The following is a 13459-nucleotide window of genomic DNA, read 5'->3' as shown; positions in this document are numbered from 1 at the left end:
TTTTTTATCTTTCAACATTTTTTTACAAAATAGACCTTATTTAAAAACATGCCTCATTTGTTTAATTTTAATTATACTTGCTAATTGAAATAAGGTTATGTCATGAAGTATGAATCTATCTATTTATCCTAGTTTTTAAATTTGTTCAAAACATTTCAAACAAACAGAGCTCTCCCATTATTATCAAGAGGCCACAATCAATAAATTGATAGAAGATGGTTAGCATACTTTTTTGTTCACCATGCTTTTCAATTGGACAAGATATAGAAATAATAATAACAAATGAACAGATTAATATTTATCACTGAACAAATTTTTACTACAAATTGATATTGATTTTTACTACACTTGATAGCACTTACATTACTATCAACACTTAATAAATTTTTATTATATTCACATGAATCATTTGATGATTAGACAATGTTACATTTGGTCAGCAAAAGATTTCCTATTTGAAAGATTATCAATCTGTTTCACTTGTTAACAATGAAATTTGTTAGCTAAGCAATCAAAACCTATCATTATAAAGAACACAGGTACTTTCAATAACAATAACTATAAATAATCTCACCCAAAACTAACAGTCCAACTAACTCTTAACAGTTAAGCCATTGTTAAAGTATATTTACTGTAACAGAATTTGACTTTGAGATGTGTTTGAGATTTGTTTCAAAAACTTTGAAAAGTTTCTAAAAATTCAAATAATTTATCAATATGCTGACCTCTGCTAATTAACCAATGTGTTTATTAAATTAAATACACTTAATAATTATAATGAAATTATAACATTTACATGCAAAATGGAAAAGAACACAGAAATACATTTTTTAGATATTGAAATTGAAATAAATATACACAATATTATCGAAACATCAATTTATAGAAAACTCACAACAAATAGTATTATGATACATGTCGATTCTAATCACCCATGGTCACAAAAATTGGTATATATAAACACCTGACTTTTGGAGCTACACATTATACAATTAATAATGAAAATAAACTCAAAAAATAAATAGATGAAATAAAACAAAGAGCAGTATTTAATGGTTTTGATGATAAAATTGTAAAAAAAGTATATAAAAAAACAGAGTATAAAGTAGCGTGATAGTTTTACAACATTCCAACATGAAAAAACACAGAGATTAGTAATACGTTTTTCTTAAAATAAAATTATAGAAAAAATTAATAATGTTTATGATAAAAACAAATATAAGAAAGCATTTAAACCAAATAACCATATTGTAAAATATTTAAGGAATAATAATAATAAAAATGATGGGGAGAATTTAAGGGAAATAAATAAAATTAAATGTAATAAAAGAATGTAATAAAATTTATATTGGTGAAAATAACAGATTTTTAAAAAAAAGGTTTATGGAACATTACAATGTTTACAGAAACAGAAATAAAAGTTGTCTAATGTAGCCGACCATTTGATTCGATTTTTGGCCTAATTTTTTTTTATGTTTTACCCCATTTTTCTTTAAACCTAAATGAAATAAGAGGTCTGAGATCACTTTTATTCAATTTCTTAGAACAAAAACAATATGGAAGCACCAAATTTACCCCTTAATTTGTACTTCAAGAATTTTAGTATGGTTTAATTTCACAGAGGAAGCAAAAAGCAGGGCTAAATGTTTCGCAAGCAGCAACTTTCTAACGAACCTGTTTTCTGGCCTGTTTATATGAACTTTTTTCTTTTATATATATATATATATATATATATATGCAAAATAACAAAAATATAATAAAGAGAACTCACTTGTTTATCTGAACGCTGTCCAGAAGGAAGTCTTGCAACTTGCACATCAGGGGAATCTTCTGGTGGTGGGGGTTGTGTTATCCAGTTATACTGCCTCTTTTCAAGTGGTAAGCCCCAACGTTCATATTCTAAACTTTGAGTTCGTAATGTTTCATAACAATCCAGACAAACTACAGCAAATTCACCATTTTCCAACAACAAGGATCTCTCTGGCTGCCGATGGTATCGAAGAAATGGAAATTCCTAAACACAAATAGTTTACTTTTCATTTCTGATTGTACAAAAACAAAATATCAAAAAAATTTCTTAGAAAAGGAAAAAATTATTAACATAATTTCTTTATATCGATGTTAGTTACTTTTCTAAAAAACTAATAGCTTCCAATCTTTGTTCATGTATTTATTGATTAATATATATACTACAGTAACATATATTATACATTAATAATAAATACATTCTAGATGTAGAAGTTTTTACGTAAATAAATATACTGGGTGTTTCTAAAATAGGCCATCAAACTTCTGCAGTAGTTTTCTAAAATAAAGAAAAAAGATCGTATAAACACAGGACCAGAAATGCTTTGTTTCCTCGCTAGCCACCTTTTGTTTTTTTTTCACTAAATAGTTTTTATCTACAGAATGATTTGACTAATTATGTTGAACTTTGGCACGGTACTTACTAAGATAAAGACCTATTGTTAGAAAAATAAACAACCTTATATAATAATACTTTTCAAAATGGCAGCCATTTTAAATTTTTAAATCCAAATAACATGAAAACAATAAATCTTATTAAAAATCCACAAGACTTAAAAAAGTGTTCTTTTTTAATTTTGAACAAACTGCCATACATGGCTTTTTTACTTGCTTTATAAAATAACCAAGCTTTCTACTAAAAATGAATACATAATCTGAACAGAAAATATCATTATCATCATTAATATGAAGACATGTTTTGTAAAATAAATAATTTTTTTTGAAAAATACATGAAACAACAAGCTCATGGCAGGCACCTAAAACGTCTACAAATAGAAAGAAAAAAATCACCAAAGGTGTTCAAAATGATCTCCATTTGAGGTAATACATGATACAACATGTCTTTGTATCGACTGGCGTACTCGTTCAAAAAACCCCATGCTGCTTCCATATGACGTTACATGATTCCATAATTCTTTGTCGAAGAGTCTCAACATCATCAAAAGGTGCTGAATAAACCAAAGATTTCAAGTGCCCCCACACATAAAAATCAATATAATTCAAATCAGGCGATCTAGCTGGCAATGGTACCAGCTCGCCTAATACTCTTCTGATCTAATTCAACCTGTACATAATGTTGAGTAGTTGCCTGCCTCACATGCAGTGTGTAGTGTGCTGGTGCACTGTTATGTATAAAATAGCAATTATTTCTTCTTTCCAAGGGAAAAATCTTCCAAAAGTGGAGGGAGTTCATTTTCTAAGAACTGTACATAATTATTACCATTCAACCATTCAGTGTCTGGCAGGAAGTGAGGGCCCAATAAGCTTTCCCTAAAGATGCCGATCCACACATTCACTTTGAAGCGTTCCTGGTGATTTCTTTCAAATACGGCATGGAAATTTTCATCTGCCCATACATGATTGTTATACGAGGGTTATTTTTTTTTTCAAGGTCCGATCGATTTTTCTCAAGGTCCACAGTGAAAATAAAAATTTGTTATTTGTAACAAGTACTTACATAGTTACCCTATTTCTCAACATAGTCGCCACTCCGATTTAGACATTTGTCATAGCGTGGTACCAACTTTCCAATATCCTCGTCATAGAACGGAGCCGCCTGTATTTTCAGCCATGTTTTTATGCTGGTCTGCAGCTCGATGTCTGTGCCAAAATGTTGTCCTCCTAGCCAGCGTTTCATGTGAGCAAAGAGGTGAAAATCGAATGGAGCCAAGTCCAGGCTGTATGGTGGGTGATCAAACACTTCCCAACGTAAACGCTGCAGGAGCTTTTTGTTACAGCTGCAGTGTGCGGCAGAGCATTGTCATGGAGAAAGACAATGCCTGATGACAACATGCCTCTCCGTTTATTCTGAATTGCCCTTCGTGGACGTTGAAGAGTCACACAGTATGAGGCTGCAGTGATGGTCGTGCCACGTTCCATGAATTCCACCAAGAGAACTCCATTCCGGCCCCAGAACACTTTCTGTTGGGAGAAGGTTTGCTTGAACTTATTTGGTTTACTGGGAGAATGAGAATGCATCCACTGTTTGGAATGTTCTTTTGTTTCTTCAGTTTTGAAATGGACCCATGTCTCGTCCCCTGTGACAATTTTGTTCAAAAAATCTTCTCCTTCATTATGGTAGCGCATTCACACTTGGCGGGAGATGCTATTGTTGTAGACATGTTTACGTGCTAGCTGCATGTTCAGAACTAAATGAAATGATGCGGCGTGATTGAAGGCCATACTAGAGACGCTGCGCAACACATAGACACAAAGGTTCATCCAATTTTTTGGATTGGTTTTTATTTCGCGACCGATCAGACCTTGAAAAAAAATAATCCTCGTATAAATTTGTAATGCCACCTTTCATAAAGGTAGCTTCATCAGTATACAACATTGAAGCAGCAAACATGGGATCAGCATTTTGCTGTTAATACCACTGGCAAAAACTCACTCTAGCTGGGTAATCTGTAGAGTGCTTGAAATTGTTGTATGCGATATGGGTACAACAACTGCTCATACAGCACTCTCCACACTGTTGAATGTCCTACTTGAAGCATATCTCCTAGTTGACAAGTACTTACATGTGGATCTTCTTCAACTCAATTTAAAATGTTTTTCTCAAGAGTAACTGTTCTTGTTTGCCTTGGTCTTCTTCAGTCCTCTGTTTTAATATGCAGAGTTCCAATCTCAGAAACGTTTCAAAAAATTGAAGCGAATGTGTGATGAGTAAGTTGTTATCTGTTAGGAAATGCTTCCAAATACAACTGCGCTGCTTCCTGGCCACTACCATTAGTTCGTTTGTACATAAAAATCATATCCACCTGCTCATGATAAGAATACTAATATAAAAAATATTAAAACCAATAAATTGAGTGCTTTTAATAATGCTAATGTAGACAATAACAACAGCTCTAAATAATTTTTTTTTAATATCTGCTGATTAATAAAACTTTGATTTTAATGCATCCCTTTAATTTTTTATTTTTAATTCCCTTTTACATCCCGTTTTTATTTTTAATAATAGATGATTGTAAAATCATGAATGAAGTTTTGTTAAGCATTAGTTTGAACATCCTGTAATGCAAATAATGATATACCAGAAAAACACCAGGCTTTGTTTAAAATTAAAACTTTTTGGCTGTTGTAGTTTTTTAATAAAATTTATCACTTTTGTGTTATTTGACTTCAAAAATGTTAAATGGCAGCCATTTTGAAAAATATTATTAGATAAGGTTGATTATTTTTCTACCAATGGGTCTTTTATCTTAATAAGTACCATGCCAAAGTTCAACGTAATTAGTCAAACCACTCTGGAGATAAAAATTATTTAATGAAAAAAAAATTTTATGTAAAAACAAGAACAAAATTATTTAGCGAGAAAACAAAGCATTTTCGGTCCCATGTTTATAGGAACGTTTTTCTTTATTTTAATAAAAGAAAATACTGCAGAAGCTTGGCAGCTTATTTTAGAAACACTGTATACATAGTTTTTACTAAAAGATACATATACGAGATAAATTTTGTATGAATTAAAAGAAAAAAAATAACTGAAAAGTATCAATTACAAGAATTCCAAGTATCAATTACAAGAGTTATCAGAAGTGATAAAAAAAATTGATTTTTTATTACATCAATTCACAAGATGAGGATGAAAATGCAATACTTATTAAATATATCTACTGCATGCAAAAAAAAATGTACGTGTGTGTATATATGTGTGTGTTCATATAGCAATAATGCACACAGTGTAACAGCCAATAAACTGTACAATATTCTATTACACTGTACTCCAGATCTGCAGATCAGCGAAATTAAAGTTGATGTTTACACTGCTTGCTAATTTTAATACACAATAGTTTTAATTCTACTTCTAGTCAACTGTAAGCTAATTAAATGTATCATACTCTACATACATAAACTATATACTCAATCACTATATCATATTTAAACCAACTTGAATTAAAGTGTGACTGACTTTATGTTGATGTTTATTTCTGTATAGTTCATTTTTCTGTAGCGTCTAAGATGAAATGTGATTATAGAAGGTTAAATTTTTATTATCCTTCACATTGATTATGATATTTATATTTAAATTTTACCAAAGTAAATCACCTAGTACAGAATATTCAGATAAGACATATCTTACCTTAAATTTCCATGAAAGTATTTAGCAGTTTTTGCAACACATCAAATTTCAATCAACAGACAATGTTTGAGTAAAATGGTCTTAAAAAAACTGCACAGATTGCAGCACTCATATAAATTAATAAAATATTTTCATTATTTTAGTACTTTTAAATTTTTATTATGCAATAACAGAATTATTTCAATTATGATTGAGGATGCGAGATCTCGCAAAGTATTTTCATGGAAAAATTAAGGTAAGATAAGTCATATTTATATTCTGTACTAGAGTGGTTTATTTAACAGAATTTGAATATAATTTAACAGTACAGAGGAATAATATGAATCTTAAAAAGAATAATTTCAGTAAAATAATTATGACATTTATAAGTAACTTAATGGAAATTTTTAAAACTGATTCAGAAGTGTAGAAATAAAACAACTTATGTGTTTGAAGTAATTTAGCTGAGTGGAGTAACAATTAGTTAAAAAGGAAATGAATTACATAAATTGCTTAGAAGTAACTTTTGGAGCTTAGACATACACAGGGTAATATTATGCAGTGGTATACATGATGTCATTGATAATTTCAGTATTTTTACAAAGTAGTTGGTCCAAATATAAGTGAATTAAAACTTTTATCTACTCATTAATTACTTTTTACTTTCACTTTAATTTGATTAGATTTAGATTATTTAATATTAATAAATTATAAACTCTTTGTCTGTACTTAAAAAAAGACAACATAGGTAAATAATTAAAATGTTAACTTTGTTGTGGTAAAATTAAGTTTCAAAAAATTGATGCAGTGAAACAATATTGCTTCAACAACTTATAAATAATTTGAAGTCGTAAAGAGTGTTAATAACGATGATATTTCGCACAATGATGTTGATGAATGTATTTCAATGGTTTCAAATTGAATTAAAAGTGAAGAACTCAAAACAGTTACCAAAGTACCAAAACATTAGCACAGAAAAGCAATAATACCATAAGAATATGAAAAAATTAATAAGAATCTCTTTTTTGTGGTTCTTGCGATGTACGGAAAAAACTGTAATATGGCATTCTTATTCAGGGAAAAATTAAACCTTAATGAAAAAAATTTGGCAATAAATATAAAACATTTATAATTCCATAGTTTTAAAGGTGAAAATAGTTAAGATAGGTGAAAAACCAGTTATGTAGTTCGGCAGGTTTTCAAAACCTAAAATAATAAATGAAAATGATTATAAAAGAAAGCAACTACTCAGTAATAGATGAAAGGGGGCTTCAAGAAACCTCTAGCAGTGAAAACTGAAAAATATGTTCTGGGTCATAAAATAAGCAAATGATATGCATAAAAATTTATTAAAGGGGGGCTCAATTTTGGGAAAATAACTGATACAACTTGAATAATCATAAAAATTTTTTTTATGGAATACATACTGAAAATACCACTGATGCATAATAAAGTTCCAGGTTTGGAATTTTTTTAAAGAAATTCACGGATGTAACAATGTTGAGGATAAACAAGTGAATAATTAATTTATTTTTATCTATGTTTAAGTTCAACTGAAAATAACAGTGACGTATAACTTGTTAAGACTTGAATGCTAATTGGTTGTTAAGTAAGGACACTCTATACATTTACAACCCTCAACACAATGATAATCATTGCTCTCTAATTAAATGACAGTGTGAGACAGTCACAAGAATACAGAAAGAAACAAAATTTCAAGAAACTTCTCTTCAATCATTTTTGAAAAAGATAATTAGAATAATTATTTGTATATAGTATTTATAATAGGACTAATTATCATTATTAAGCATAATATATACTTTAAAAACACTTTTAAAAACTGTTTTCAAAAAACAAATATTTGAATGTATCAATCTTTTGCATTGAGTTATAGCCAAATAGTGCACTCCCCAATTAGTTCAGACAACTGAGATCTACAATTATTAATCAATTTTCAAGTAGCAAATGATCCTGGAGGTTGGTGAAAATTTCTGTGCACATATTTGATGATTCATTTATTATTTGTGACAATTAATAAAACATTGGATATTTTTATTAAATTATTTTAAAGATGCATACACAAATAAATTGCTACCAAATAAAATGAAAACTGAACTTACCATCAGAAAGTGCTTTTTGATCTTTAAATCATTTCAGTTTTGATTTTTTAAATTATCTCATTTGTAATTTAATTATTTTGTATTATCTCTATTTTTAATTACTTCATTTTAACAGCCTCAGAGTTACTTAAATATACACAAAAATTAATAAATATCTCAATTTAAATTCAACTTGACACCTCTATTTGTATCTAATGTGTTTTGAGAACAAGTTCCTACCATCAAAAGAGATTATACTAATCCATTATTGTAGATTGTGTTATAAAGTTAAAAAAAAAATAACAAAAAAAATTACACATATTCATATACCATATAAACACTAAAAACATACAGTGTTTTATGGGTGCTGGTACACAGCTGGACAAATGTTTATATATGAGGGTTATTTTTTTTTCAAGGTACGATCGGTCACAAAATTAAAACCACAGTGAAAATAAAAAATTTTTTATTTTTAATAAGTACTTAATTACGCTATTTCTCTACATAGTCGCCACTCTGATTTAGACATTTGTCGTAGCGTGGTACCAACTTTCCAATACCCTCGTCATTGAACGGAGCCGCCTGTGTTTTCAGCCATGTTTCTACACACACAGTTTGCGGTACTGAAGTCTCTCACTCACAACAGTGTAGAGAGCTGACAAAATTTCAGGAAACGAATCACTCAATACAGAAATTGTGAACCAACGATTTTCTCGAATTGTCTCATCCACTTGCTCAACGAGATCATTGGTTGACACTCACTTCCTTCCCTGACCGCCTGCATCACGAACATCTGTACGTCCTGTTTTAAAGTTCCTGCACCATTGTCGCACTTTGCTGTCACTCATTGAAGTTTCACTGTACACATTACTTATTTGTCGATGAATTTCAGCTGCATTACACCCCTCAGCCTGAAGAAATCGAATTACCACACGCACTTCACACTTGGCGGGAGATGCTATTGTTGTAGACATGTTTACCTGCTAGCTGCGTGTTCAGAACTAAACGAAGTGATGTGGCGTGACTGAAGGCCATACTAGAGACGCTGCGCAACACAAATATGCACAAAGGTTCATCCGATTTTTGCGCGGGTTTTTATTTCGCAACAGATCGGACCTTGAAAAAAAATAACCCTCATACAATTTATCTATGTTTAATTGCAACTGCAAATAATGGTGATGTATAGGCTGTTAAGTCTTGAAAGCTAATTAGTTGTTGAGTAACTATTTTTTTGTAATGTTTGACACTATATATTTTCAATCCCTCAGTAGCATTTATATATCAATCTTCATTACAAACATTTTGAAAAAAATCACCATTTTAAATCAATAACAAATGTAAAACTTTTATCTTTACAAATAATGCTACAACAAAATTACTTCACCTTTGAAAACAAATTCTTTTTAACAAAAAGAAGGGCTTGTAGCACGATTTCCCACAACTGTTAATTACTCAAAATTAATGTTATTATGAAAATAAATATTTACCGGACCTGTTCAAAACACATTGGGCGTAGGCCATGAATAAAATAGCTTGTCTAACAGCTTCTAATAGTGGTTTCCTTTGAAGAAGTCCATTTATGATCCACAAACTTAACCCAATTGTTCTTCCATTGCTGGAAGGAAACATTTTCTGTAGTTCTCTTTTGAAAGGGCTACTAGCTGTGCTGTCATTCTCATTATTGTGTCTTCCCAGTTAATAAATCAGGTTCCTTTTTCGTAGAATCTTTTGCTCTGGGAAGCCAGAAATTACAAGCAGCTGTCCAGATGACTTTTGTGCTTGAGCAAGAAAGCCTGAATTACTATAATGCAACTGCTACTTGCATGATTTCCACAGTTCTGATCTCTTGCACCCAACTGCAACAAAAAATGATGCAGAACCTCCAAACAATACTGTTTGTTAAACAGTTTGGCCTTTTGACGTGTACGCATGAAGTACAATTCCAATCAGGAAAAGGTCAGCATCACTTTCAATTTTTCTCTCATCTGTCTTGCTTTCTACGGCCTTATAAACAATAGTGAATTCCAATGAGACAACTGAACTTTGTGGTTTCTTAGATGTAAAAAAATCATTATCAATTATCACTATCATAAGGAAGTTGGGATCACTGCTGACACAACTCCAGCATGTCCTATGTAATTTTCAAAATGGATCTCTTTCTATTCAATCAAAAGTACCTTTGGCACAAGCTTCATACCCAATTTGTGTATGCTTATTGTCTGTTAAAATCATACATACAGAACCACTGCTAATCTCAACTTCTAATTGTGGACTGATTTTGCTGTTCTCAGTCCATGATCAGTTACAGAAATAAAGATTTTCTTTTTATAAAACAATTTTACCACTTTACTATCAATATAATGTAATTAATAAAATTAATTTCAACTTAACCAGCAAACAGTAAATGTCTGCACCTTTTTTTAGTTCAATTTTCAGTTCCTTTCTTTCATCTACGAGTAAATTTTTACTCGTTGATTTAGCATATTAAATTATTAAAAGCACTTTATATTGTTTTAATAAGTTTGAAATAATTATGGTTTTTCTTTTTTGGGGAAGAATATACTTCCACAAGTTTTACCCCAACTCTGTTGAGTAAAAGGAAAACCAATCAACCTTGGGTTGTAATAAAGAAATCAGATGAGACAACCTTTTTTTCACTTTTATTTTTTTTTAATTAATGTGTTATTTAAAATTAAATTACTCACTAAAGAAAAATCTGTTATGGATATTACAAATTGCATGGCAGACTTATTGAATCTGTTAGTATACTATTAATTATTAAATAATTTTACATTAAAACAAAAAATGTTGTCTGGATGTAAGGAATGGAATCTTTAAAAATATATTCTGGCATAAAAAGGGGGGGAAAGAACTACAATTCCTCCCACTGTAAGTATGATATTGCTACAATATCACACTTAATGTTTACTGGTTAAATGGAACTTCAGCATAATTAATAAATTAGAACTAACAGGGGAGCAGGAATTAAAATATAATATAATTTTATAAGTTACATAAATTACAATGTAACTTAAATTAAGACTGAAAATGATTTAAGGTTCAAAAGACACCTCTCAATAGGTGAGTTGTATTTGTTTAATTACTGTAGTCTGTGTTCATTTATTAATGAGTGCGTGCGCGCACGTTTATTCACACGTGTATAAGTAACTTAATGTATAATGTACATTACTGTTAAACATGAGTAAAAAAATATATTTAAGTTTAGTAAGTAAATAAATATTTTTGTCATCTCATAAAATGCAGCAGAATTTGTAAGCTATTTTTTTAATGATAAAGTTAAAAAGGCAATAGCAAACTAAATAATGTAATAATAAATTTTTATTTTCATTTAATTATATTTAATAATAGCAATCATGAATTTCAAAGTAGATAAGTACAAGTAAAATAAAAACCCACAGTAAATATTATATCACATAATTTAAAAATTGTCAATTATTTCAGATATCAGAACATCACAAGCGGATCAACAGAAATTGAGTTTATTTTTTTCATCTTCAAAAGCATCCATTTTTTGCCTTTGCCTAATGCTGTGATTTTTATACAATAATTGGTATACATTTATCTTATAAGTATTCGTGAACAAAAATTATTAAAGAGAAGGTCCAAAAAAATTGCCAGGAAATTTGCCTGTAAAAGAAAGGGTGATAATCATACAAAGTTAATCATACAAAGTTAATCATATTGACTATAAATAAGATACCAGGTAAATAAAACAATTTACTTTTCTTTATTATTTAAATATTTATTTTCATCAATTTTTGTTAAATTATAATTTCATTTTATTTATTCATTTTTTTTTAAATTTGTCACTGGATGCTACAGACTTGTTTTCAATTTTAAATGGAGTAAATATGTCACTGAAAGCTGTTACTAGCAATGGTCAACATTAACAAGAGACAATAAACAAGAATATTGCATCAAATTTTGTTTAACTTCAGTTGTTTATAGAAACAGATTTATTAAATGCCAATTATAATCTGGTACATTACTTTTACTTTACATCGTTCAGTTTTCTGGGAAGTTAATTTTTGAGATTTTCCAGATGTAAAGCCAACAGGTTGTCACAGATGCAGTCACAACCTAATGGTTATACAGTAGAACATTGCGATTTTCTACCATAAGCAACATCCTAGAAAAATCCTGATAAAACTATAAAATTGTTGAATAATTACTCTATAACCTGTTTAAATTCGAAAAAAAGTTTATTAGAAATTTTTATATTACAGATTAATAAATACTGAATAAACAAATCTAACTTGTAAATATTGTTTATAATTTAACATATGAGACGGGTTTTTAAATGAGAGCTATTTTCAATTTGCTGCCATTAGATGTGGTGGAAACTGATGGCGCTAGTGTACTATGTTTATTTATATCAACAACCATCTGTTTGCAACAATAGGTTAATTTTATTCACATTAGTTGCTGTGTATAGCCTGGCTGAAATAAGTGCTACAATAAATAATCCCGCAAGGAATTCATTATCTATTAACAAAAAAAATTTACTGCTATATTCATAGAGAAATTGTCAATGTTTATTGACCCAGTGTTATGTGTGAACGTAAAGTTCACCAACGATGCTGTTTGTTTGTGGAGGAAGAACGAATGTTCACTATAAAGAACTTTATATATATATATATAAGAACTTTATATAATAAAGAACTAAAGAAAAGGTTGCTTGAATATCATCACACATGAATTGACTGCAAAAATGAATCTTTGCAATTAATTACAGGTTTATAGTTTATAGTAGTGTCAGCATCACAGATCCTTTAATCACAGGTCATCTGCACAGATGAATTACTCCAGATTATCTGAATGGAAAAATCTGTGAAAAGAGAAAGAAGGCTTACTGTTTCTCAATTATCAATTGAATTTCCTTTTGTTTTGTGATCAGTAATTTACAACATTTTAATTGAAAAATTGGGTTACAGAAAGTTGTGTTCCTGATGGGTACCAAAAATGCTGACACAAATACACAAAGAAAAACATCTTGCTGCAGCTCAAACATTTTTGAGGCACTACAAAAATGAAGGTGATGATTTATGGAAACATGTTGTGACCAGTGATGAAACGTGGATATCTTATTCAAATGTTAAGACAAAGCAGCACTCAATGTAATGGTGGCATTTATCATCCCTGAAACCTAAAAAGTTTAAGCGAGAAAGTTCCATGAAAAAGATTATGATTACAGTTTTTTGGGACCCAAAGGGATATTGCTGATTGAATTTCTTGTGCGTGGAA

General features: G+C 29.8%; 1 protein-coding gene across 3 annotated transcripts in view; it reads right to left on the bottom strand.

The window, feature by feature from the left end:
* Window positions 1-13459, bottom strand: part of LOC142322169 (uncharacterized) — a 184507-nt gene that overhangs the window by 111126 nt on the left and 59922 nt on the right. For all 3 annotated transcript variants that reach the window (XM_075360941.1, XM_075360946.1, XM_075360956.1), the window contains one exon: window positions 1772-2014. In XM_075360941.1, coding sequence (XP_075217056.1) covers window positions 1772-2014 — 243 coding nt within the window. The remainder of the gene's footprint in view (window positions 1-1771; window positions 2015-13459) is intronic.

This window comes from Lycorma delicatula, chromosome 1 (genome assembly GCF_047948215.1).
Source record: "Lycorma delicatula isolate Av1 chromosome 1, ASM4794821v1, whole genome shotgun sequence".
NCBI lineage: Eukaryota > Metazoa > Arthropoda > Insecta > Hemiptera > Fulgoridae > Lycorma > Lycorma delicatula.
This window is presented reverse-complemented; position numbering and strand designations above follow the sequence as displayed.